The sequence below is a fragment of the Peromyscus maniculatus genome, chromosome 12, assembly GCF_049852395.1.
Source record: "Peromyscus maniculatus bairdii isolate BWxNUB_F1_BW_parent chromosome 12, HU_Pman_BW_mat_3.1, whole genome shotgun sequence".
Taxonomy (NCBI): Eukaryota; Metazoa; Chordata; class Mammalia; order Rodentia; family Cricetidae; genus Peromyscus; species Peromyscus maniculatus.
This window is the reverse complement of record NC_134863.1, coordinates 8325875-8353020: the sequence shown is the minus strand read 5'-3', so window position 1 is coordinate 8353020 and position 27146 is coordinate 8325875. Positions and strand designations below refer to the sequence as shown.

The window sequence follows — 27146 nt, the reverse complement described above, 5'->3', positions numbered from 1 at the left end:
GTTAAGAAAGGTCACATGAGTAAAGTTCTCATGTGGTTCGATCTGTATACAGTCACACGGACAAGCTGTGCATGGCAAAAACATGTTTTTCCACAGAGGCAAATAAAGCATAGTTAAAACATTTAATTGACTGGCAGCAGCAAGCCATAGTGAATAATCGGAAGTCAACTCACTCCTATCCGCTACACCTGGGAAGGGCACAGAAACAGATTCTAAGAACAATTCCATGTTTTTAAAGAAACCGAGGTCTCTAGACGCTTGTCTTTTTCTTGGAGTGTTCTCACAAGCCTCAGAATTCTCCTCACACAGTTCCATTCCTGGACCATGTTCCAACATGTGGTGAAAGCAAGAATACTTGCGGATCTCTGTGAGTTCGAGGCCAGCCTGGTCTACAGAGCGAGATCCAGGACAGGCACCAAAACTACACAGAGAAACCCTGTCTGGGGGGGGGGGGGATGCTTGCAACATGTTCCTACTTCTGTGGTCATGTGACGGCAATGGGGGCTACTGTCATCATGCCACTGTGTGCTGCAGACTCCAGCTGAGACTGGGGGAGCTGCCCTGGGCCTGGGGACACAGTGCACTTGTTTAGACTTCTAATCCATCATTTGGATGCAGAACCCGGGACCAACCAGCCAGCCTACAGTAATGGTTATGATTTATTTATAATCAATAAGTGTATATTCTGACTTCACAAATAGGATACTAATATGTGCTGGAATTCACTACCAGATTCAGAATTTTGTTCTGTAAGAAATTGGATTTCTTTAATAGCTACAGGCTTTTCATATTTTCTGTTTCATCATGCTTGGGTCTATACTTTTAAGTTCTATATTTAAAGAACTATATCCTTTAGATTTATTTACTTTGTTATCCATTTTGTTGATGTTTGCTTTTTTGGAGTTTCTCAGAGCTTATCACAAGAATCTATAGATAATTATTGGCAGACTTCTAGAATATAAGCTCAATGTTATTAAAAATAAATGTATTTCTATATAGCAGCAAAGACCAATAATACTTTGAATATTTAATAGTCCAGACTTAAAGAATATTTTATTTTTTAAGGGTTTGAAGTTATTTTATGTATGTCAGATCCACAAAGGGAGAAATACATTATCAAAATACATTATATACATGTATGAAATTGTCAAAGAAAATAAGAACGGTAGGAAAAAAGAACAAAGCACAAAATGAATCCAGCAAAGGCAATATTCATTGTTTGACTGGGTTTTTCCAGTTTTCCTTCTTGAAATATAAAGAAACTACAGAAATCTATAGAGGGAGGGGTTTCCATGGAAGCCGTGAAGAAACTGGGAGAACCGTATCATTTTGTCCTTTTTGGTCTTTGTCTGGCATACGATGCTCCACTGTGGCCCTTTCGGTCGGCAGACGCTGCAGATGCACTGCTGGGTGTCTTAGTCGTCATACAGACATAGCCAGAAAGTCACCATGAGCATAGGTCAGGGTTACAGCTTGAATGAAACCAGCAGGGTTGTGAGCGTTAAGCAGTTAGCAGTACTAGAAATTAGCAGTGTACTCATAATCCTCAGGAGATATGATTTTGTATTCCCAGCCTTGGTCCTCACTAAAGCTAATTGAAGAAAGCTCATCTCTCATTTAATTCAGATAACCTGAGGACAGACGTCTTAGGTGTGATGACAGGCTCCGTCATCTGGAGTAAAACAGGAAGGGAGTCTTTTGTGCCATTTAGTGACTTCTTTCCATTCCTTCCTCGGAACTTAGCAGCATGCCTTAGGAGCTTCATTTCTGTGGGTGCCTTCCTGTTTTTCTGTCAGCCAAGAGATTAGATAATGTAGCAGTTAAAAACCTAAATCCTAGAGACAGGAAACTTGAGTCTGCTTAGACAACAGTTCAGAGCACATGGTCTTCCTTCAACACTAGACTTAGTTTTCTTATCTCTAAAATGGGTAGCAGAAGCCATTTGAGAAGAGGGAGTGTGGATTAAATAAAATCGTGCCCATAACGGGCCTACCGTGGTGCTTGGCACATAAAATACGTTATATATTATTTCCCTTCTTGCAGTCATCTCCATGTGAGCAGTGAGCTTTGTCTTAGTCAGGGTTTCTGTTGCTGTGATAAAACACCATGACCAAAAGCAACTTGGGGAGGAAAGGGTTGATTTCCTTTCACAATTCTCAAGGCACAGTCCAGCACTGAGGGAAGTCAGGGCAGGAACCCAGCCATGAAGGAGTGCCGCTTACTGGTTTCCTCCTCATGGCATGCTTAGCCTGCTTTCTTACACAACCCAGGACCGCCTGCTAAGGGAGACACCACCCACCACGATCTGGTCCCTCCCACATCAATCATTAATCAAGGAAATGCCTGGCAGACTTGCCAAAGCCCAGTCTCAGGGAGGCATTTTCACAATTGAGACACCCTCTTCCCAGACGTCTCAGTTGGTGTCAAGTTAACAACAACAAAAAACAAACAAACACCAACGTCACAAATATGTATTAAGACTAATTGTAGATACATTCCCCTATGTCTAGTAAAGTAACTGCTCACTTTTAAGTCTACTGCTTATGTTTCTTTAAAATTCCTAAACACTCCACGGATAGAGAATCCGTCTTCTGTACAGGTACTTGCTAACTAGTCAGCACTGTAACTGTTCTTTATGCAGCCTCTGGAAAATAGTGTCCAGCTTTCAAAATCCACAGGGATGCTGTGGTGGTTTGAAAGAAAATGCTCCGCAAAGGGAGCGGCACTATTGGGAGGTGTGGCCTTGTTGGAGGAAGTGTGTCACTGTGTGGGTGGGCTTTGAGGTCTCATATGCTCAAGCCACATCCAGTGTCTCAGTTCACTTCCTGTTGCCTTTGGATCACGATGTAAGGACTCTCAGCTCCAGCACCATGTCTGTCTGCACGCTGCCTTGCTTCCCACCATGGTGATAGAGGACTGAACCTCTGATCTGTAAGCCAACCACCACATTTAAATGTTTTCCTTTATAAGAGTTGCTGTGGTCATGTTGCGTCTTTACAGCCATAGAAACCCTAAGACACCCAGTCCCTAGTACCAACTTCTGTCTTAGTTTCTGTTTCTGTTGCTGTGAAGAGACACCATGACCATGGCAACTCTTATAACGGAAAACATTTAATTGTGGTGGCTCACTTACAGTTCAGAGGTTTAGTCCATTGTCATCATGGTGGGACATAGCAGCGTGCAGGCAGACGTGGTGCTAGAGCTGAGAATCCTAGGTCTTAATAGGCAGGCAACAGGAAGTGGTCTGTCTCACTGGGCATGGCTTGAGCATATAGGAGACTTCAAAGCCTGCTTCCACAGTGACACACTTCCTCCAACAAGGCCACACATCCTAAAAGTACCACTCCCTTTGGGGACTGTTTTCTTTCAAGCCACCACATTAGGGTATTGCTGTGAACGGCCTGACCCTCTTTTGTTTGGAGGAATTTATTTAGACTTTGGGAGTTTTGCATTAGGAAAGCAGTGGAATGCTTTTGAGCACTGCTTAATGGGCCATACCAGTAGGAGCCTGAAAGACAGTGGTGCTAAGAGTGATTTGAACTGTGGGGAGATGGCTTAAGAGGTTTCAGAGGAGAAGAATTTTAGTATGATGCCTAGAAATTGTTCTTGTGGTATTTTGGTGAAGATTGTGGCTGCTTAAGTTTTCCTGAGGCTAAAGTGAAGAGTTTTGGATTAATTCCCTTGGCAGAGGAAATCTCAAAACAGCCTAGTACAGACTCTTTTGTGTGGTTACTAGTGTTGACTCTAATGAAGATATAGAACGAAAAGGAACAAGCTGAGCAAGGAAAAATATTTAAGGAGAAAAGGAGCACCAGAGAGTGGAATGAGGCTAAATCCTGAATTAAAGGAGATTAGGACATGGAATAAAGGGAGTGGTGACCCCAGGGCAAGATCCCACCCAGCTAAATTTCCAACTTGTGAAAAGGAATTTAAAAAGTTTAGAGCTGGGTGTGGTGGTGCACTCCTTTAATCCCAGCAGGCAGGAGTTTGAGGTCAGCCTAGTCTACAGAGCAAGTTCCAAAGCAGCCAAGCTTGGGCAGTGAAGAAAGGAGAGAGCTGGGGAAGATGTAATTGAAAGATCACTGAGTTGAAGGCCAGCCCGGTACAGATCCGGTTACAGGACAGCCAAGCTTAGGCAGTGAATTCAGGAAGCCATCAAAAACAGAAAGTTGGTGAAGATGTAATTGAACAAGGGGGCCGTGTTCTAGCCCTAATAAGCAGCAGAACTTGGCAGTTTTGGCCACGTGGTTCTGGAGTTAAGGACAGAAGAAAGGGGCTATGGAATTTGCCTCCACAATTAAGGAAAGCTGCTGAAGCCAGGCATCTGTCAGGAGTGTCCCTGAATGGAAGCCTATGGTTTTTGCATGAAGCTATGAAAGGGAATCCTGGATTGCCTTAGAGACTCCAAGATGTTGGAGATGCCAGAGCCATGGGATATCTGCCTAGGAAAGCTGCTAACAGGGAGTGGAACCAGCTCAAGAGAGAGAAGTGTGCTGCAGTCAACAGAGCTGAAAGGAGTTGGAGATCTGAAGAGCACTTTGACGTCAGACGTGGAGATGCAGAGTTTGGAGTTTGCCCAGCTGGTTTTCAGTCTTGCATTGATCCAGTATTTCCTCACTGTGCTCCCTTCCCATGTTTTAGAATGGTAATGTATATCGTGTGCCATTATATGTTGGAAATATGTGATCTTCTTTTAAATTGTAATTTTATAGGGGATTACAGTTAAGAGATTGCATGAATCTCAGGAGAGACTTTGAACTTTTGACTTTTAAATAAGTTTGAGACTGTTGTAGACTATGGGGCTTTTGAAGTTAGACTGAATGCATTTTTTCGTCATGATATGGCTTCAGGCTTTGGGGGCCATAGAGTGGAATGTGGTGGTTTGAAAGAAAATGACCCCAAAGGGAGTGGCACTATTAAGAGGTGTGAGCCGGGCGGTGGTGGCGCACGCCTTTAATCCCAGCACTCGGGAGGCAGAGCCAGGCGGATCTCTGTGAGTTCGAGGCCAGCCTGGGCTACCAAGTGAGTTCCAGGAAAGGCGCAAAGCTACACAGAAAAACCCTGTCTCGAAAAACCAAAAAAAAAAAAAAAAAAAAAAAAAAAAAAGAGGTGTGGCTTTGTTGGGGTAGGTGTTATCTTGTTGGAGGAAGTGTGTCACTGTTGGGATGGGCTTTGAGGTCTTATCCACATTGAGTGTCTCAGTTCACTTCCTGTTGCCTTTGGATCAAGATGTAGAACTCTCAGCTCCACACCATGTCTTGCCTGCACGCTGCCTTGCTTCCCACCATGACAATAATGGACTAAACCTCTGAACTGTAAGCCAGCCCCAGTGAAATGTTTTCCTTCATAAGAGTTGTCTTCACAGCAATAGAGCCCTAAGACAGGTGCTCATGTTCTCTGGGAAACTTGGAGTTGCTTAGAACCTTATTCCATGCTGTGGAAAAGGACTCAGTCCTCAAAACATGAGACTCAATCATGGTTTCACACCTCCACGTCTCAGCAGTTGTAATATAAATCTTACGTATGCTAGTGTTTTATTGCTTTAGGAGCCTAACTTCAAGTATTAAATTGCAGGGCAGACTGGTAGCCGCACTCATTGGGGAGACGTTGTAGTCACATTCTTCTGATAACTTACACACTTCATTTGGTTCTCTGCCGTGTCTTATTTCATATTTCTCTTTTGCATCTTATTTCTTTATGTCATTTGACCATTTCTAGCTCATTTTGGGTAAAATTTGAATCTGTTTCCCAATTCAACCTAACAGCTCATGAATGGCAGCCTTCATTAACCCACTGTTGGCTGTATTCAGACTTGAGCTCCAGCAGGTCTCTGCTGGTTCTGGTACATATTTAATGTGGTATTTTTATTCTTTGAGAAAGTCATACATGCATATGATGTATTTTGATCATATTTACCCCCCACCCCTAATTCTTCCCACCCCCTCCTCTCCACTCCCTCCCGTCTTTATCTCCTCTTTTTAAAATAACCCAGCAGCTCCCATTTGTGCTGCCCGATACCCCTGGTTATGGGACCATCCCCTGGAATGGGGTCAGCCCAGCAGAGGCCACATCCTTAACAAAAGCTGACTCTGCCTCGCCCAGAAGCTGTCCATTGTTGGCAGCTCCTCACTGAGGGGTTGGGGCTCATGAGCCTCTCCCCAAGACGTGTTGGAATGTTGACTGGGTTGACCTGGTGCCGGCAGCCATTGCTGCTCTGTGTCCATGAGTGCAGTGGTCCTGTTGTGTCCAGAAGACTCTGTTCTGCTCTGGTTCTCTGCCTCTTTACATTTTCCTTCTCCTCTTCTGGAATGGTCCCCGATCCTTGGGTGGGTGGTGATGTAGCTGTCCCACCGACTGTGGTGAGTGTCTGTGCATACCACCGGCTGCACAAAGAGACTTCTCTTAGGAAGCCTGAGAGCCGCACAAACTCGTGGGTGTGGAGACAGGAACTTCGAGGGCCGTTTGATTCTGTGTTCATCTAGAAAAGAAATAGTGACAGGTTCTCCCCTGTGAGCTCCCAGGCCATGGGTTCTTAGTCAGATTATAGTACCACACATGTGTTTCCTCCTGTAGAGCAGGCCTTAAATCAGTCAGAAAGCAGTTGGTTACCCGCGTAACATCCATGCACCCATGGGACGGGTCTTGCCGTTCCTGTCACTCTGACAGCTCACAGGTTCACAATGGAAAGACTGCTGATGACTCTCCATTGCCAGTGGTATACATCGCCTCTCTCGGTGCTGTGAAAACAGGACAGCGGGCAGGAGCTTCCTGGTCAGTACCGACTTGATTGCTCCGTGCCCTGTGACCAGTACTCATGGTCTTCAGCGGTAGACGCTTACCCACACGTTCCAGTGAGAACCGCAGTGGCAGCGGCCTGTGTTGTTTTGGTGCCTCTGCATATCATTTCCTTACTTCTACTTAGTTTGGTTTTATTTTCATCCTCTTTTAGTTTCTTAAATTTGAAATGCAGATTCTTGCTCTGAAGCCTTTTTTATTTTCTAACACAGCATATAAAGCTACAAGTTTCTATACCAATGATGTAGCTGTATTCTACAAGGTATCTAAATGTTTTTATGTGATAATTGATATAAACTATAGATAATGTGCATGAATTTGAGATGTGCACAGATAAAGTGACCTACTCATGATCGTGCTCTGCCTCCATCCAGCGCCACCGGGAACTGTTTCCCGCCCCTGGTAGCTACGCACTGGTTCCTTGACACACCAGATTATTTGCATTATCTAGAATTAATTATATGTGCTTTTCGTCTGACTTCTGTGCAGCTCAAATTGCGATTCACCCACATTGTAGCAAGAGCTCTCTTCTTCCTGGCCTTTGCAGTGCTGAGCATTGCTTGTAACCACACCGATGGGCATTACCAGTGAGGCTTCATAACAATGTAGCCTTGGGGCAGGGGTGGGGTGGGGGTGGGGCTGAAGAGATGGCCGAATGGTTAAGAGCATCGGCTGCTCTTCCAGAGGTACTGAGTTCAATTCCCAGCAACCACATGGTGGCTCACAACTATCCGTAATGAGATCTGGTGTCCTCTTCTGGCCTGCAGGGACACATGCAGACAGAATACTGTATACATAATAAATAAAAACCTTAAAAAAAAAAATCAATGTAGCTCCTCACCATTTGATCAAAACCACTTTGAAGGTAAAGGTGATGGCTCACTTGTTAAGTACTTGGCATGTAAGCATAAGGACTCTCGTTCAGATTCCCAATAGCCACATACAAAGCCACTCACCTGTATTCCCAGCTCTGGGGAGGCAGAAGCAGTGGATGAGTTCACCAGCCAGTCTGGCCAGTCCAGGTGCAGCGTGAGACCCTGTCTCTAAACGTGAGGTGGAGATGTGCTTGAGGACACTCACACCCTCTGGCCTCCGTACACGTACACACCCACACACGTCTACTCATGTGAACACACACCATCGTTCTGTTGGTCGCATCCTCCTCATACTTCACGGTTGCTTCATAATTGACTTTTTGATCTCTGGAAATTTTTTCCATAAAATTGTATTCATTGTTCCTCTGAAAGTAGCTTGGGTATTTTGGGTTTTGTTTTGTTATTGTTATTTTAAGCTTGCCTACACCCATTTAAGTTGAATTTTTGGCAATGTGAGTCAAATAAAGTTTAACCATATCTAAAAAGTTACTGAAATGTTTCCCCTTTTTCCAGGTAAAAACGTCGCCATCTTATCATCAGTCCAAAGGGGAGCCTCCTGCCAGGAAGGTGAGTTTTAAAGGCAAACGGCCCAGAGAACTCCCTTCTCCTCCTGCGCATTCTCCAGTGTGGTCAGTCTTCTGTAAATAGCAGCGCTGTTTACCTATGTTAACATCCTCAGGCTGTTTCTGATTGGATGCTCTGATCTGTTGCTAGGATTCCTTGATTCTTCCAGACCAGCCCTCTGGGATTTCGGGCCCAGCAATCAGTCTCCTGGCAACTAAAAACTGTATGCATTGTGGAGTTAGCATCCACAGCCTCCCAGGGCAGTGTCCGAGGGCAATAACAGATGAAGAATATTCTGAGGGGAAAGCTGTCTTGTTTTCTCAGTGACACGTTTTCTCTCCAGGTAGCTGTGCCCAAAATAAACTGTCTAGAGATACTGCTTTTCAGCACACGCCACGTAAGGGCCATCAGTAGATGCTGGACCGGGTGTCTTCGGTGCCACTGTTCCTGACCGGAACTATGAGTCTCTGACCGGAACTATGCTCAGACAGCAGTAAGAGACCCTCTACAGCCCCTTCCTCTGTCCTGCTGCAGCTGGTGTCTGAAGCAGCAATTCTCAACCTGTGGGTCCCGACCCTTTCACAGGGTCGCATATCAGATACCATGCATATCAGGTGTTTACATTACGATTCATAACGGTAGCAAAATTAATTATAAGTATGAAGTGGCAACGAAATAATTTTACGGTTGGGGTCGCCACAGCCCTAGGAACTGTAACGTGCCACGGCGTCGGGAAGGCTGAGAACCACAGGTGCCTGGCTTCCCTTCGCCTTCGTTTACCGCTTTTTCTGATGGCTGAAGTGCTGGGGTTTGGTGTTTGATTTTGATTTTGTGCCCTCCCCAACCTTTTTTTAAATTTTAGCTGGCAATGATGTCAGCAAAGTGTCTGGAACACAAACGACAGCTTGTGGCTCTGTTTACTCCCAGCTGGCTTTAGCTTCAAAGCAGCGGGACACACACCGGTCCCTCTTCTCTGCCCGCAAACTCCGACATCTTCAGACAGAAAAGGGATGAAAACAAGACCCAACACCTGAAAAGTCCTGAAATGTGTCAGACAGGAATGGCTCGGCACTTTCCCAGTGTCACAGGCAGGCAAGACGGAGGGCAGAATGTGACTTCTCAGAGCCACCTCGCCGTAACTTGAGCAGTTAGCTTCTTGTCACTACTGTGAAATGCAGTCACAGGGAAGAGGAGATGCATTTCCTGTGTGGGTTTGGATTCACAGCCTGGCAGCTTGGTGGGTGTGGGCTTTAAGAGCACGTGATCATGGAGGCAGGACCACATTTGAAACAGGTGCTCATCTCCTGCGCCAGGCAGTGGAGGGAGGGTGACCAGCTTCCCGTAGTTCCCAAGGACTGAAGGGTCTCCTGTTAGGCCCCTTCCCAAACGTCCACAGCAAGTCTGACCACTGCTGTGCAGACCTTCCTGAATCTCTGGGTGCCGTTAGCAGCCGGTCACGGTAGAGGCTTGTTCGTCTCACCCAGTAAACATGAAATAATCACAGAGGGAAATTGGTTTGTAGACGCTCTTGACCAGCACCCATGCAGCACACATCCAACATGATGATTAAAGGCATCGGCTTCACATACAACTGGGCTTAAACGCAAAGACTCTAAAAGCTGGCTTCTTCCTTCCTCCCGTGTGAGACAGTGATGATCTTAGAATGGCCCTAAAAACTAAACAAAGTGCTGTTGCAACATTTGTGCTGGATGCGTAGTGAGTATTGTGGTGAACACACTCCTGTGTGCCTTTTCCATTGATCGTGTTGCTTACTTGTTATTATTCAGTCATCAAGTATTTCTTTATGCTAGCTGCAGAGCTAAGCATTGGACGAGAGGTGAAAATGCAGTCTTTGGCCTCAAGAATCTCAACACTAGACAGGTGATCTCACAACTACCATGCAGCTTGACCACGCCAAGTAAAGTGTGCCGGGTGCTCTGCCAGCCCCGAGGAGGGGCCTCGTTTCTGAGTGGCTGAGCAGTCCTGTGCGACCTCATGTGCTTTGTGATTAGAAGAACAATGAGGGGCTCGGAGGGATGGTTAGCTGCTCCTCTGCAGCCTCGTGAGAGCAAACTCTGCCGTATAGCTAGGAATTTATTAGATACTCATTTAGAAGTTGGTTGATACACCTGTTTTTCAAACTTGGCAATGCCTTGGCTGAGTGGTTTCAGATGTCTGACCAACATCAGAGAAGGATGCCACCACAGATGTCTGTTGCTCCTCTAATCCACATCGTCTAAAGGAACATCCTGTCTGAGGCTTGGGAGCACCTTTAGTCCCAGCACTTGGGAGGCAGAGGCAGGCAGTTCTCTGTGAGTTCGAGTCTAGCCTGGTCTATGTAGTGAGTTCCAGATCAGCCAGGGATACATAGTGAGAACTTATCTAAAAAAAACAAAAACAAAAACAAAAAACCTGCCAAGCCAGGACTGCATTCACATGGTGTCATTCTTAAGTGGTCAAGTGTACACCTCTTCCTTCCTCATGTGACAGTAGATACAACTTTTCAAGTATTGTTTCTTACTTACACATCTTGAATAGCTTTTATTTTATCAATGAGAGTCTATTTCCAGCATTCACTGTACTGATGATTAATAAGCCATTAATTTTACCAATTAAAATTATTATTATTATTATTTAGTTCATTTGCAGACTCTTAAGTATTGGTCATTATATAAAAAGCTGGGGTGGAGGGGTTTGGAAGTTGCCATGGGGAATTCATGTTAACTGGCCACTCCTGAATGTGAATTCTTAATTAGAGCTAGTGACCACCCCAGAGCTGAAGCCTAGCTGTACCAGCACGTCTCTTTATCACACTGCATGTGCTGTGCAGGCGCCTATCCCAGGGTAGGCAGGGAAGGCTTCCCTAAGGAAGGAGAACTTGATCTAGCCTCAGTAAGGGGGAATGTGTCTCAGGAAGACTGAGTGAGCAGAGCTCAGGGGAGGGGAGGGGAGTAGGTTGTATGGGTCTTAAATACAGAAACGTAAGAAACTCCGGGGGGACATGTGGGGCTCCAGCTCACGAGGAGCAGTGTGTGGCAGCTGCTGCTTAGCTGAGGTAGGAGTTTCCACCCATGGTCGGTAGAAAGGCGGTGAGGCCCTTGGAAAGAGCAGCAGAACTGTCCAGGTAGAAAAACGCCCTCCCTACCCTGAGGCTGTAGGAGAAGTAAAAGAGGAGACATAAACTCAGACCTTCCCTCCCCATCCCCTGAAGACTCTTCAGAGACCCCCAAGTCTCAGTTATCGAGTTATCATCATCTGAGCTCATACCACCCAACCTGAAGTTTCCCCCTTGCTTGGGGTTTATCACTCGTTAGACTGTACACCTCCTGAGGGCAGGAGCCACTTGATTATGTTTGTTCTTAAATCGGTAAGAACCTAGAAGTCCCTCGGTTGTTGTCAGAGTTGTGGTCAAATAACTGAGAGGTCTATGAACAACGAGATCCCACAGGATGTGAGCTGTTCACAGACAGGGGGTGGGGCAGGGAGTCTGTGGCCCTGGCGAGGAGAGGAAGAACAAAGCATCCTTGCTGACCTAGGCTTCTGTTTCTGGAATAATCTGCAATATTCTAAGGGAAGGTTATGTGAAGAGCAGTGTGAACTTTAATGCAGTGTGTGTGTGTGTGTGTGTGTGTGTGTGTCCCCGCACGCGTGCAGGCGCTTATATGTATGTGTGTGTGTCTGTCTCTCTGTCCATCTCTGTCTGTATATCCTGGTTCATCCTTGACTACAATGCCTGTCCCAAAGTTGCTCTGACGGGTGAAAACGGCAGTTGTGTCTGGTGAACAGCTGCCGCACAAGGGACGTGTAAGAAACACAAAGGAGGCAGCTGAGTGTGTCTGCACACAGTCTCTCTGAACCCGCACCTGAAGGATGTGAGCAGCGCCTCCCCTGTCCGCACTAACACCTGAGGAAGGGGGGAAGCAGCAGTACTCCCCGAAGGCGCTGCTGACTCCCTGAAGTGCACATCTCACACGGGAGTCACTTTCCAGGAGGTCAGCGTTCCTCTCTTGCTTGCTGCAGTCAGTGTGTGGCACATAGCACAGCCTGTGTTCTCTCTCCAGTCTTTTGCATTTTAGATATGAAAATGTCCGCAAACAAGCATTTATGTAGACTCTGTGTAGCATATTAATAGGCTTTGTCTATAGCTAATTGTGTGTATGAAATTTCTGCTTAATTGGCTCCCACTGATACCTTTAATAACAGTCGGGAGATACACATGCATCCCTGGGATCTTCTTAGGGTTTGCTCGTGGATGACCAGAACCTGACAGGTCAGTTTACAGGGAACCCCTAGAAGAGGTCCAAGCTGGAGATTTTCATAGCAGTCGAGATAGACCAAAGGACCTTAGGGGATTACAGCCTCCGAGACCACGGCACTACGGTGCATCTTTCGGGACTACTGCAGAAACGCCAACTAGGAACTTGTGACTGTTAGGTGCACAGCCATCAGAAAGGACATGTCCTTACAAAGCCTGCTGTCCTGCCTGAGGCCCCTCCTGGAGTGGACCAGTGTCCCTGCTATGTGTCCGCAGAAGGGTCAGGTGCATGGATTCCGCTGAAGGCTCCCTGGGCTGGAGGTATCCCTGGACCATCCACAGCTGATGCTCTCTCAGAAATACCTCTGCCTTAGGAGAGGAGTATGGGTGAGGAGAGAAAGCCAAAGAGTTTGTGACTCCATTAACGGATTCTGTCAAGCCTTGGTTGGGTGCTGGGTCTTGGGAGGCCGGAAGCTGGTGGACCAGGTAGCCCTTGCTCTTCATGTGTTTTCAAGTCAGTGTTAGTGGGTTCTGTTCAGCCCAGAACCACAGTCCTAAGACTTGCTTCTCAGGTTCCCAAACAGCGAGGCTGTATCCGAAGAGTCTGTGGCTGCTTTTCCCTCTCCCTGGTGTTCTGGGGTTGTGAGCCCTGTTCCTTGTCTTCTCGCTCATGTCAGGAATGGAGACAGTGAGACCTATTCAGGATGTTTTCAGATTTCATCTTTTTTGAGGTTTTTGTTTTTGTTTGTTTAACAAGAAAACATCCAGAACAAGGTACTGTTTCCACAGTGTCAGGAAAACTGGCTAGCCCCAAGAATGGCTGGTCAGTGATTTCACACGAGTTAACGAAAACATGAACCCAGGAAAGCACTGAGATAGATTTCTGTAGGAGTGTTTTGTCTGTCTGTCCGGGCTGGGGTTCCAGTGTGTCAGCCCCCTGTGCTTGCTGACTGCAGCCTTTCTAGTCATGCTGTGGAGGGAGGCTTGGAGAAGTCGTCTGCTGTCCAGATGCAGGTTCCCCTTCACAACCAAATGGATGTTGGTGCTCTCCTGGAATCCTTGTCAGAACTGCGTCTCAGTGTCACTCCAGTGCCTCGGCTGTGTGTTATAAAACAACACACCGGGAAACAAGGGTCTGGGGTGACGGTGGTTTTAGTGCAGGCTCAGGTGAAGACTTGGACCAGCGTTGTCACACGGATGTAAAGACGCTGGTGTCCAATGGCTCTTGGCATCTGGAGGCCACTGAGGTAGGTGGAAGGACAGGCGTTCTCAGTAGCCACAAAGATGGAGCTGATACCGGTGCAGCTGTTGGGTCAGCTTAAAAGGAGTGGTTTACAGTTGGTGCCGCGGTTGATGAGCCGGTATTGGTGCATTGTTAGTAACTAAGGTCTGTGCTTAATTCGGGCTTGGTGCCTTGTGTTGTGGATTCTGTGGGTTCTGGCACGAGTGTAACGAGCTGCGTCTCCTGAGGATCGTACAGGGTCGCCTCACTGAGCGCCAGAGCCTTACGCTCCACCTGTTGGTAATGCTTCCCCACCCCCACCCCAAATACTCGCGACTGCCGATCTCTGCTGCCTCTGGTTTGGCCTTTCCTGAAATGCCGTGTGGTTAGTGTGTTGTTTCTTCCACCCAGCGGTCAGCACATAAGATTTCTTGCTGTAGTTTTTCATATTGAGCCGCATTTGTCTGTGCGTACCGCAGCTGCTTATCCACTCACCTTTTGAACGACATCTTAGTTGCTTATAGGCTTTTGCAGTCGTGCAGAAGGCTACAGTAGACGTCTGTGCAGGTGTAGCTTGATTTTTCCTGCCTCGGCCACAGTCAGGACAAACCTCTGTCACCCGCCAGTCCCACAGCCGCTCAGACCCAACCAAATAAACACAGACACTTATATTGCTTGCAAACTGTATGGCCGTGGCAGGCCTCTTGCCAACTGTCCTTATCTTGCTAACTGTGCTTTTATCTTAAATTGATCCATTTCCATACATCTATACCTTGCCATGTGGCTGGTGGCTTACTGGCGTCTTCACATGCTGCTGGTCATGGCGGCGGCTGCAGCCTCTCTGGTCATGGCGGCGGCTGCAGCCTCTCTGGTCATTGTGGCGGCTGCAGCGTCTCCTTCTGCCTTTCTGTCCTTTTATCCTGCCTAGCCACGGCCGATCAGGTTTTATTTATTAACCAATCAGAGCAACTTGACATACAGACCATCCCCCAGCACAGCCAAGTGCAGACCATCTCAAACACCTGCACTCAGGCCCATGGTCCTAATCATCCTCTATACGGACCTGCTGGGTAACGCCACAAAGAACCTGAGAATGGGCTCCCACAGGACCTACAGAACATCCCACAGCATGCAGGTTTCTCTGTGGACATGTTTTCAGGTCATACAGTGCATTACTGAGTTATATGTCAACATTCAGTTTTCTACACTGTCAAGATAATTGACTTCAAATTTAAAGAGAAGTGGTTGTTTGACTAGTTCTGGTGGGTCTGGACTGAGATCTGGCAGCACCCTGTGGCTGGCTCTGTGTGTGTATGTGTGCACGTGTGCACGCAAGAGCAGCCATTAATGTGATCACTTTTTACTTTCATAGAATTTAATATTAAAAATTGCAAATAAACAAAAACATCACACACTAAAATTTAACAGACACAAAATCTCTACAACTCAGTGAAATTTTACATTGTTAGACTGGCCATTCAGAATGGCCACTGTGGAGCTCCATGTGGCATTTTATACAAAATCACAAAATCCATGGCAGAATTCGCACTAGAAAAGCAATCAGCTTTATATCCTCTTTCCTAACTCCTGTCCATTTTAACTCCCGGTAGGTTTTAGAGAATGTTCCCTGTGCCGCTAGAATGTATTTCCTCTTTGCTGGATGAATCACGGCTGTTGCCTCCTCTCTCCTCTCCCTGCAGGCTGAGGTCAGCCTCTGCCAGGCTCCTCTTCTGGCCCTGCTAGTCCAGGCCATGGCCAGGCTGCGGGATGCTGGGCCTCCCTCATCTCGGCCCCAGCCCCTCTGCCCTTGCCGGGTGCTACGCTGCCGTTTCACTGTCCTCTCTGGCTCATCAGGTTTACCCTCCAGCCTGGCTTTCAGCGCTGGGAACTCACTCCTGTGCTTTAGAGATCTTGGTGCTGCCTCTCTGATGGGCCCAGCTCAGTGGAAGCAGATTGGTGTGGCGGGGGATACTAGATGGCTTTTCATGGAGATAACGGCATGGAGATAATGTTCTCTTGTTTTTCTATTGGTGACTTCTTATCCCGATCTCCTTCCATCCAAACTCTGGTCCCCAGATGCTGCCTCCACTTGGGCTGTCCTCTGTATACCTCTTTAATTACACCTTTATTGATTTCTCAGTGTGTTTGGGGTGTTTTGTTTTGTCTTAGTTTTAAAGGTTTTTCAGGGGGTGGACTTTGTGGTGGTCTTGGGTTTACTGTGTATATCCTAGCCTCTCTGATTCTGTTTCTGATTTAAACTAGCTAATCCCGCTTGTATCAGTCTGATTTGCTATAGGTCCTGTTTGCATTGCATGCATATTATACAGTTACTTTTTAAAATTCAGTTATGGGAGAATGTGAAAACAGACATTGATATAGTATTTTACAATTACACGATTAACTTTTCTGGTTCTCCCTGTTTATCCATGTGCATTTGAAATAGCTGGAATGATTTTCATTCTGAAGAACCCCCTTAGTCGATTTTGTCAGAGAGAGAGGTAGGTAAGGTGTGAATGCCTCAGTACCATGTGGAGGTCAGAGGACAACTTGCAGGAATCCGTTCTCTCCTTCCATCCTGGGTTCCAGGGATCGAATTCAGGTGGTCAGGCTTGCAGAGCAAGTACTTTTCACCACTGAGTGATTGCACCACTCTGCAATCCTCCCAGGGTGTGGGGGTTTGCCTGCAATCCTCCCAGGGTGTGGGGGTTTGCATGTAATTGGCTCCATAATCTAATAGGGAGTGGAACTTTAGGAGATGTGGCCTCTTTGGAAAAGGTGTGGCCTTGTTAGAGGAAGTGTGTCACTGGGGGCGGGCTCTGAGGTTTCAGAAGCTTAAGCCGGGCTTAGTGTCTTACTAGTTTTTTCCTGCTGCCTGTGGATCAAGATGTAGAACTCTCAGCTCCTCCTCCAGCACCATGTCTGCCTGCGTGCCATCATGTCTCACCATGAGGATAATGAACTAAACCTCTGAACTGTAAGCCAGCCCCAATTAAATGTTTCCCTTTATGAGAGTTGCCATGGTCATGCTGTCTCTCCACAGCAACAGAAATCCTGTTTACCTGGTCAAGAGTCCAACCTGAACTGAGCCCAGCTGTCATTTAGGCCAGGAGCACTGCCATTTAGAGGGGCTGATTTGGACCTAACAGGTGAGGATGTTATGCCCTTTGTTGGCCTGGTATGTTTGATTCGTTGTCGGGCCTGGCTTTTTGATATGCTCTTCATATGCCCGTGTGCCCTGATATCCCTGTATACCTGGGTAAGTGTGTGGACGGTGCTTTTGTACTTAGGAATAAGCTCTTAGCAGGCTGTGTTGGAGGGGTGGTGCCATATGGGTGGAAGGGTGAGAGTCAGTCACCTGCCCGTGTCTGTGCTCAGAATAGAGCCAAATGCTGCTTTATGAAGTTGAGTTCCCGAAGCCAGGTACAGCCAAACACACCGATGCACACGCTCTGGGGTGACGGCAGCTGACTGCACACACCGATGCACACACTGTGACGGCAGCTGACTGAACACACCAATGCACACGCTGTGGGGTGACAGCAGCTGACTGCACACACCGATGCACACACTGTGCACTCACAGCAGCTAACTGCACACACTGATGCACATGCTGTGACGGCAGCTGACTGCACACACCGATGCACACGCTGTGTGGTGACGGCAGCTGACTGAACACACCGATGCACACGCTGTGGGGTGACGGCAGCTGACTGAACACACCGATGCACACACTGTGGGGTGATGGCAGCACAGCCTGGGCTCCACAGTTCAGCTTTGGACACTGCTCCCTAGGAAAGAGTGCCGCAGTCCCCCATAGCCCTGGGCTGTGGTGTTGGCTGACTCTAGCTTCACTCTCTGGCCATGCCCAGCTGTTCTGTTTTCAACAATGAGCTCAGACATAACTAGTCAACTCTGACTCTTTTTAAGTAATGATTCCTGAAGTCTATATTTATCTTTGTTCCTGCCACCCGAGGGCCCCTCCCAGTTGTCTCTTTCCTCAGGATTCCCCCACAGAGTGGCCCTGCAGTGTAAGTTGTATCTGCTTTACACCTGAAAATCTCTACTCCGTTACCTTTCCTAACTCCCGTGGCCTTGAGAACTTGGCCTTAGACATCTCTCAGCCTGATTTTGATGAAGCCAGTTCTTTTCAGAAGAGAGGGGGAGGAGCTGTCAGTGTATGGTCCTGCATTTATCCCTGGGAAAAGTCTCTTCCACCTCTCTAGTGTTGTGCCCAGATCGTGACCCCCAGAGAGACCACCAAAGATGAGCATGCCAGAATGCAAAAGCAAGGTTTAATTCTGCATATACAAGCCTAGGCAGGAACTTTGTCCAATACATCCAACGCAGTGGAGGCTGGAGGAAGCGCCCACCTATCTGCAAGCTCAGCTTTTAAAGGAAAAAAATCACAAGGTTACATCATTTAGGGGTGCTAGTACAGGTACAATTCTTATTGGCTCGCTTCTAGGGACTTCTAGAAATTACTTCTAAGGGAGTGGTTGCCCACCTACCATTTCTCATTGGCTGCCCTCAGGTGGGGGCATTTCTGTGGTTAGTTACCCTGGAAACCAGGGAGAGGACACTCCATAGTCTGGCAGGCATTACCTTGTGACTATCTTGTGACTCTGTACTTTTACACTTCCTGGTTTCTGGAATCTGAACTGACTGGTTTCAGTAACTAATGGCCTATTCATAAAAGGAGAAATCTTAGGCCTTAGTTTTTGGGTGAAAGCATTTTGGTCTTATTTTTAAGATGGCTCATTTTGGTCTCACATTTCCCCCTTCTCATGTGCCTAATGGAACCCAATCATGGGTTTTGGACCGTTAGCTCATAAGTATCCCTCTCTAATAAAGACCTTGTATAGTTAGCCATCTTGTCTCTATGCCAGGGAGTTTCAGCCAGCAACTCAAATGAGTTTGACCCAGCATTTCAGCCTTTTCTGAACAGGGAACATGGGTGACGTATTCTCTTCTGGAACTGCTTCGAGCTGGCATTGGGGCACCGTTGTCAGGGGCCCCCCAAAAGGCTGAAAAGTTAGTCAAAGACTAAAAAGCTAGTCAAAGGCTGGGCAAGGGGGCATTTGTCAGAAGCATGTAGCTGCCTGACCCCATAGGGACAGGGAAGAACCATGTTAGCTGGGCTGGTTTACGTCAGCTTTTAGCAAGTCCGGAGCTCACAGTCGTCTGAAGCAGTGTAGTCAGCAACTGAAGCTTGGAGTTGACTGCTAGCCAAGTGGAAATCTGTTGAGACAAATTTAAATTAGGAACAGAAGTTAAAATTTATGAGCTTATTTGGAACCCTTAGGTCCATCCCCTTAGTAATGGGAGAAGCAGTAGTCCCAAGACCAGGAGAGAGGAAAAATACCATCTTTAGGAATACTTATCTGGGGTCCTTTCGACCTTTTTGAAGTGGGTCTAGGTTTTTATGACTCTTTTGATCCTTTGAGGCCTACTTACAAAATGACATAAAAGTTTTAGATACATTAGTATTACCAATCTGCACTGAAATCCATATTGTAGACAAAGCAGGTAATGGGTATCTGTAAAACAGCAGAAGTGGACTCATACCTTTGAGTCCCAACAAGAACTACAGATTTGGGTTAAAAGCTTGTGGGTTTTTCTTCTGTCCAGAAACCCAGGTATAAATTGGACAGAGATTTTTTACCTGATGAGAAGCACTTTTAGGTTTACATTTAGACATATTTAGATGACATCTAAAACAAATCCAAAATGTTGAGCTTGTGACTGAATAGTAAGTAGTCATTGCTCTACCAGCTCATCGGGGTTCCTAAATGTTAAGCTCTGAACCATAGAACAGGAGAGTAATCTGAAACATATCTCATTTTAGACTCATATCTGAACCTTTATGACTTATTTAAACTTTTATATCTTAGAACATTTTCCTAAAAGTGAGCTAAAGAGCTAGCTATAGCCTTGCAGAAGGATCTGGTTGATGCTGCCATAGTTAGAGCTAGCCTAGCCATCAGTACTATCAGAAATCTGAGAAGGATAAACTATATCTGAGTGCAGACCAAGAAGCTTCCAATTCTATAAATTACAGGGACCAAACCCTACCCAGGTCTCCATAGCATTGGAGGCACCAGTCAGAACAGCATCAATCTTCTTCCACCATCAGGTCCATAAGGCAGAGTATTTTTCCTGTGGAATCGGGACATGGAAGACTGACCTTGATCAGGCAAAGGGTGCAATCAATTCCAGTGTCCTACTGCTTGTCCACAGTCTGGGCTGGGTCCTGGCGGCAGGCGTTGCATTGGGGCATCTTGCCCTGTGGTCAGCGTTGTCATTACGTACATGCCTCGTACGTAATCTTCTTTGGAGACCTTGGGTCACTGCTAGGATCTGGAAGCCTGTCTGATATAGTAAGCTTTTAGATCAACATTTAAATGCCATATTCTGCAGATCTCTGAAGTATGAGGGCTGTCCAGGTATATCTGAATAGACAAACTTTGTTTCTAATTACTTGTTTCAAGCTCCACCCTGAAAACATATGCAAGGGACTGAGTAAATGAGTAAATTTACATCAGTACTTACTTACCCTGACTACAATTAAAAAACTTGATTACTTATGACTGACTATTTATGTTCTCTAACAGTCTACAATAAGTAGCCTAAAAACAATGCTTTTAAGTTGAAGCTCTTCTAGCATCAAATACAGGTTCAGTAAAGAAACCAAAACAAAATATCATTATACAACATTCTTAAGCCTGAACGTACCTTGGGTAAGAAGAAACATTTTTTAAGCCATTGGTTTTTAACTATAAAAACTGTTCTTAAAAGATTAAGATCTCTCAAATGTCTTCTGTAATATCAACAATAAAGTATCTTCTTTCACTTTAAGGGGAAGAAAACATGGCATCACCACAATCTGTGTAAAGTAAAACCAAGCTCCAAAGTGCAAACAATCCCAAAGTTCAATATCAGGGATTCATTTATAATCCTTTTGGTTCTTTTACTTAGAGGCTTGGATGATTTGTTTGACCCTACCTTTGGCAGCACATACATAGCCTGCCTGCTCCATTTTATTATGGCTGGTGCTTCTGGTGATCATCACCTGGCACTGGAATTTTTTAAAACTACTAAGGTCCACCACTGCAACTAGACTCTTTTTGGAACTCTAGTCCTGCCATACATTTGCAAACCTCAGCTGTTTCCTATGATTCCTTTATGTTACAAAGTTTAGCTGCCAGAGCAAGGTATATTCCTGTGTATAAAAGCATTGATGTGCAGCTTTAATATTTACTAAGTATCTTATTTATTAAACATATGTTGCCATCTATTTAAATTCTCTAGAAACTTGCTGTTGAACACTTGGTAAAGACATAAGTATTAGGTGTTAACCCGAGTAGATCTTTATAACCTTAGTAAAAGATGGCTACCAGCCACATGGCTGCCCATGAGGTCACCAGCCAAGATGGAGGGAGCCACGTGATTGCTGTTTAAAGCTCGTTTTTCTAAACAATAATTACTTGCACACATATACACAGTTGGATCCAAGTTACACACATACATACAGTTAAAGCTTGCTTACATTTTCAAGTCACATACCTGTATACATACACACATAAGCAGTTTGCAGAATCATTAGCCATTCTTAAGATGAAAACCAATAAGAATTAACTTTCAAATTCAGTATTTGCAGGTATAAGAATCCATAACAGTTTACATCACACCCCCTCTGACCTTCTGCAACCTTCCATATGCCCTCAGTCCGTTCATTTGATCCCTCAGATATTTACTCTAGACAAATTCCACTTTTTCTTTTCCTTTAAAACAGAAACTCTTACCAAAGTCTTTCTTGTGATTTCCCTCAGTACTCTAGGATATATTGTAAAGTTACAAATATTTTAAACAAGAACAGAAATACATGCATATACCATAACAAGAATAGCTCTCAACTTGCATCAGCACTGTACTGCAGACAAGAAACTGTTGGTGACATTCCATTCTTGGAGCCAGACCTTGATCAAGTTTTAGCCCCAGGGCAGGTCTTGGGAGCCCCACCCAACAGTATGGAAGAGGAGGACAAGGAAAGCATGCACCATGGAGACAAAAGATTGCTGTTAACCTCAGAATTTCAAGAACACGAGAATGGCAGACTGAAAGTGACTCCATGCCCTGGCTGGGCCCACAGACTTGTAGGCCAGTCCATAGCTATGACCCTGGAGGGGCAGTTAGTTCTCCACCAGCCCCCACACTGAGCTCCTTGAGGCTCCTGCTGGCTCCCACCAGCTCTGCCCCATGTCCACACAGGAGCCCAGCCAGAAGCTGCTGGCCATATCTGGGCCCCACAGTGCTCAAAGCCTGCTCTAGCACACAGCCATACCTAGTTCCCATGCAGCCAAGCCTCTACTCCACAGCTTTTTGAGCGAGCTGGGGCCCCGAACCCGCTGCATCTAGGCCCCGTGATGCTCACGGGCCACCTAGCCCTCTCAGCGGCGCCCTGGGTCCCCAAAGTAGCAGCTGTGCAGCCGCTGCCTACCGGACTCATTGCAAGCTTTCTGCTGCCTGCTGCCTGTGCTCTGATCAGAGAGAGCAAGGAAGCAATGTTAGGTTAGTCTGTGCCAGTTCAACCACCGAAGGGGTCTCCATCCCTTCGGCTGGCAATCCGGCCCACAAGTCCCAATGCATACACAAGCTCAGGCATAAAACACTCACACATGTGGCCACAGTTCTCACACATTTATACATTTATATAGGTATAACAAATAACACTGACGAACAAGATAGGCAGACAAAAAGGAAGAACAAGGGCCCTACAGATGGTCCAGGCAGATGAGAGTCCGGAGAGGGAGCCTCGATAATGCCAAAGACCTACGGATGGGACAGAGACAATTCAACAGAGTCTCCCGATCCCCAGAGTTCACAAAACAGGCAGACTCCTCACAGGTGTCCAAACGGATGGACCCCTCTCAGGCATCCTATGACGGGGGACCTGTTGGGACCCCACGTCCTGATGAGGGGTTGGAACGTCTTCCAACTCCTCCAGGGTCACCTTACAGGCGCATCCGCCAAGGTGAGAGCCTGTCAGATTCAACCGCCGGCTTCGGATAAGAAAATGAAAGTTAAAGGAAAGCAAAGACAAGAAAATGGAGTGCTCTTACCGATCGGTGCAGATGGACTTCCGGAGCTCTTAGTGGTCCTGGGGGGGTCTCTGGGGATCCCGGATGAGCCCCCAAATGTTGTGCCCAGATCGTGACCCCCAGAGAGACCACCAAAGATGAGCATGCCAGAATGCAAAAGCAAGGTTTAATTCTGCATATACAAGCCTAGGCAGGGACTTTGTCCAATACATCCAACACAGTGGAGGCTGGAGAAAGTGCTCACCTATCTGCAAGCTCAGCTTTTAAAGGAAAAAAATCACAAGGTTATATCATTTTAGGGGTGCTAGTATGGGTACAATTCTGATTGGCTTGCTTCTAGGGACTTCTAGAAATTACTTCTAAGGGAGTGGTTGCCCGCTATTTTATTGGCTGCCCTTAGGTGGGGGCATTTCTGTGGTTAGTTACCCTGGAAACCAGGGAGAGGACACTCCATAGTCTGGCAGGCATTACCTTGTGACTATCTTGTGACTCTGTACTTTTACACTTCCTGGTTTCTGGAATCTGAACTGACTGGTTTCAGCAACTAATGGCCTATTCATAAAAGGAGAAATCTTAGGCCTTAGTTTTTGGGTGAAAGCATTTTGGTCTTATTTCTAAGATGGCTCACTTTGGTCTCACACTAGCGCTCTGGGTGGGGACAGGAAAGTTTCTGTGTCGCCCGGTAATCTAGGAGTACACGGATCCTAGGAGGAGGAGACCGCCCCCTGTGGTCCTGTCATTAGAAATAAGCCCGGGGTCACAGAGAAGAGACCACCACCCCAGGTAAAGTGCCATGTTCACAGAGACAGAAGGACATGCTCAACCCGACTGGGAGACAGTTGGTTTTCATTATCAGACAGGTGGTGACTGTGCCCTTTCCCCATTGGCTGGGGTCCAACCACACAGTCTCTCACAAATGGCTAGTTTCAGAGAGAGAGAGAGAGAGAGAGAGAGAGAGAGAGAGAGAGAGAGAGAGAGAGAGAGAGAGATATTTATGTGCATGGGTGTTTGGTCTGCATGTGTGTCTGTACACCACATGCGTGCCTGGTGACTAAAAGAGGCATCAAATCCCCTGGAACTAGAGTTAGACAATTGTGAATCACCATGTGGGAGCTGAGAACTAACCCAGGTCCCCTCTGTAAGTTCAATGGGTATGGTTTAAAAAGCTATAAAATCTGTAACAAAATTTAGTTTTAAACTTAAAAGGCTTATAATTAAAATCTATACGTGGGTATATGTATGATTCGACTCTTGTTTAGGAAAATAGATGTTTTTAAATAGCAACCCTATGACTGTCCTCCATCTTGGCTGATGACCTCATCAAGATGGAAACAACCGTATTTGTAAAGATGCTGGTAGCCATCTTTACAAAGGTTAAAGGGTACGTGCCATGTGATGTCACCATCTTAAGATGACTCCGTGGCATAAAGCAGCAATTCCAAAACTCACCTATCACCCTGCAAGAATGGCCATGCTCCTAACTGCCGAGTCCTTGCTCCAGCCCTGCAATTGGCCCAAAAGGAAAGAAATTGGGGAAGCGGTTGGTCACTTAGGTCACCTAAGTTCCAAGAGTGCAGCAGGGCCTTTTTGTAAACAAAAGTTACAGGTGGCAGAGAGTCAAACATTTGTATAAAGGTTTACAAGGTGCTAGAAAATAAAAAGATTTGGATTCCTTGTCATAAATGAAAGTTTTAGAGAGTTTGACCGAAAAGATGAGGATTTGGAGTTTATTTTGCTTTGGGCTTGCCTCTTCTGGCATAGAACTGTTTCACAAGCCAAGGCAGGGTGGAGGGCAACACACAGCCTCCCAGATAGAACTGCCACCGTTCCGTTACATCCGGGAGCCCTCACCACTCGAGGGCATCCATCTAGGACTTAGCCCAGACACATAATGAAAACAAGCTGAGGAGTACTGAAGACCTGCTCCTCCCAGAGCATCCTGGGAACTGAAGACAGACCTTGCTGCTCCTGGGTGCAGTGTCTGCTTGGAGTCCCCCTTGCTGAGCTTCATTCAGTCACAGGCACTCACCTGTCTCACTGAAATCATAGATTCATTTTTTCTTCATTTGCCATTGTTCACCTGGACTATTTCTAGAATCTTTACATGACCTTTGGATTAGGTTTGGTTTTCATGCTCTTCACCAGTTGCAGTTGAGAACAGAATGTGTGGAGCTCTCTGGACTGCTGTACTGGAAGTGAGCCTCTCACCTCTCCAGTTCCATCCTGGGAAGCCTTAACTCTTCCTAAGAGTGGGCATGCCCCGAACATGCTATACAAGAAACATGCAAATACAGCATGTCTTCCCACAGTGTCAGGACTTACTGAACATAATAAATTCACAAGGTTTAGTGGTTCAGTGACAGCCTTTATCATTAAATCCATCTACCTTGGTAGCCTGGCTAAGGGAAGGGAGGGAGGGAGGAAGGAAGGAAGGAAGGAAGGAAGGAAGGAAGGAAGGAAGGAAGGAAGGAAGGAAGGAAGGAAGGAAGGAAGGAAGGAAAGAAAGAAGGAAGGAAAGAAGGAAGGAAGGAAAGAAGGAAGGAAAGAAAGAAGAAAGGGAAAAGAAAGAACATGATTGCTCTTAGCTGTGATGGAGGAGAAGGTATATTATAGATAAAATGGAGAGCACAGCCAGAGGCGGGACATCTGGGAGAGTCCAGAGTGGACATGACCAGGCTGAGCTGGGACCTGGGGGGAGGGGAAAGGAGAGGAGAGAGGGGAACCAGCTACAGTAGCCAGGAGGTCAAAGGTACAGAAAAGGGTTGGGTAACCAAAATGTCTACATTATATAGGGAAGGGCAGCCCAGGCCCCTGGGCTGGAGAGTCCAGGGTAGAGGGCGGGGGTGTGAGAGCATTCTCTATAGTTGGTGGGGATGAGAGATGCTGGGAGAGCCCGGAGGCCGAGTCTGCTTCGCTATGTTAAATAAGCACCTCAGCCATTTGTCCCGGGTTTGGGGTTTGAAACTTAACACTGACCAGTCTTGACTAGTTACTAATATTAACTCGCAGATCACACAGCACATAGTTTGTGTGTGTGTGTGTGTGTGTGTGTGTGTGTGTGTGTGTGTGTGTCTCTGTGTCTCCTCTGTCTGTCTGTCTGTCTCTCTGTCGTGTGTGTGTGTGTGTGTGTGTGTCTCCTCTCTCTCTCTCTCTCTCTCTCTCTCTCTCTCTCTCTCTCTCTCTCTCTCGTGTGTGTGTGTGTGTGTGTGTGTGTGTGTGTGTGTGTCTGTGTGTGTCTGTGTCTGTGTCTGTGTACATGTGTGTATTACAGAGTGAATACAAATGAAAGAGACTGCCGCGGAGTAAAGAGGTTTAGCAGTGAGCTGAGAAAGTCTGAATAGGTGCAGACTGGACCAGTACTGGGAGGAGCTGCCGGGGTCCGGATAGGTGCAGACTGGACCAGTACTGAGAGGAGCCGCTGGAGTCTGGCTGGAGAAGAGAGCCGCAGCGTGTGACTGCAGAGGGAGAAGCTGTACAGGTGCAGGTCCAGATGGCAGGCAGGCAGGCAGACAGTGTGGAGTAGGCTGCCTTAACGACGGGGGACCGGCCTGAATCCAGGAACCCTTGGTCCTTAATGCACACACCTGGTATCACATGGTCTGCTGGTGCTGGGGCCATGCTTCCACATTTTTAAGTATCCGGGGAGTCATACTTTTTCCTAAATCTGGTGATTCCAATAAATTCTTGAACCTGGCATCCCCAAGAGAATTTTAATATGCCCATGTGCCCCCACGGTTTAAAATCTCCCCAGTAAACTTACAGGGCGGCCCTTTTTCTCGTCACAGGAAGTAGCTGAGGGATGGTTGTAGACAGAAGCTCTCCTGTGTCCCATAGCTGGTCGGTCCCAAATAAATACACAGAGGCTTATATTAATTAATTACAAGCTGTTTGGTCTGTGGCCCAGGCTTATTACTAACCAACTCATTCATCTTAAATGAACCCATTTCTGTTCATCTGTGTATCACCACGTGTCTCATGGCTTTACCTGAGTTCCATTACATCTTGCTTCTCAAGCCGCTCACAGTGTCTCCTCTGACCCTGCCTTTCTTCTCCCTGTATCTCTCTTGGATTTTCCGCCTGGCAGTCTCCTGTCTTGCCATAGGTCAGAGCAGCTTCTTTATTAACCAAGTATGTATCCACAGCCTACAGAAAGACCATCCGACAGCAGATGGTAGAATTTCTAGGTCCACTCAGGGCCTGGTGTCCTTCTCCCTCAAAATGGAGTGAAAAAAACTGATTGTAAATGGAGTCTCCCAGGGCATCCAGCCTGTTCTTATGTACACAGAGTAACTTAGAAGGGGGCTTAGCCTGCTCTCCGCGGGGTGACACCATCTACC

The 27146-nt window shown here is 46.6% G+C and overlaps 1 protein-coding gene across 8 annotated transcripts in view; it reads left to right on the top strand.

The window, feature by feature from the left end:
* The window catches only part of Vps8 (VPS8 subunit of CORVET complex), a 252801-nt gene that overhangs the window by 204330 nt on the left and 21325 nt on the right, over nt 1–27146 (top strand). For all 8 annotated transcript variants that reach the window (XM_076548542.1, XM_076548544.1, XM_076548543.1 and 5 more), the window contains one exon: nt 8184–8237. In XM_076548542.1, the coding sequence (XP_076404657.1) occupies nt 8184–8237 (54 nt within the window). The remainder of the gene's footprint in view (nt 1–8183; nt 8238–27146) is intronic.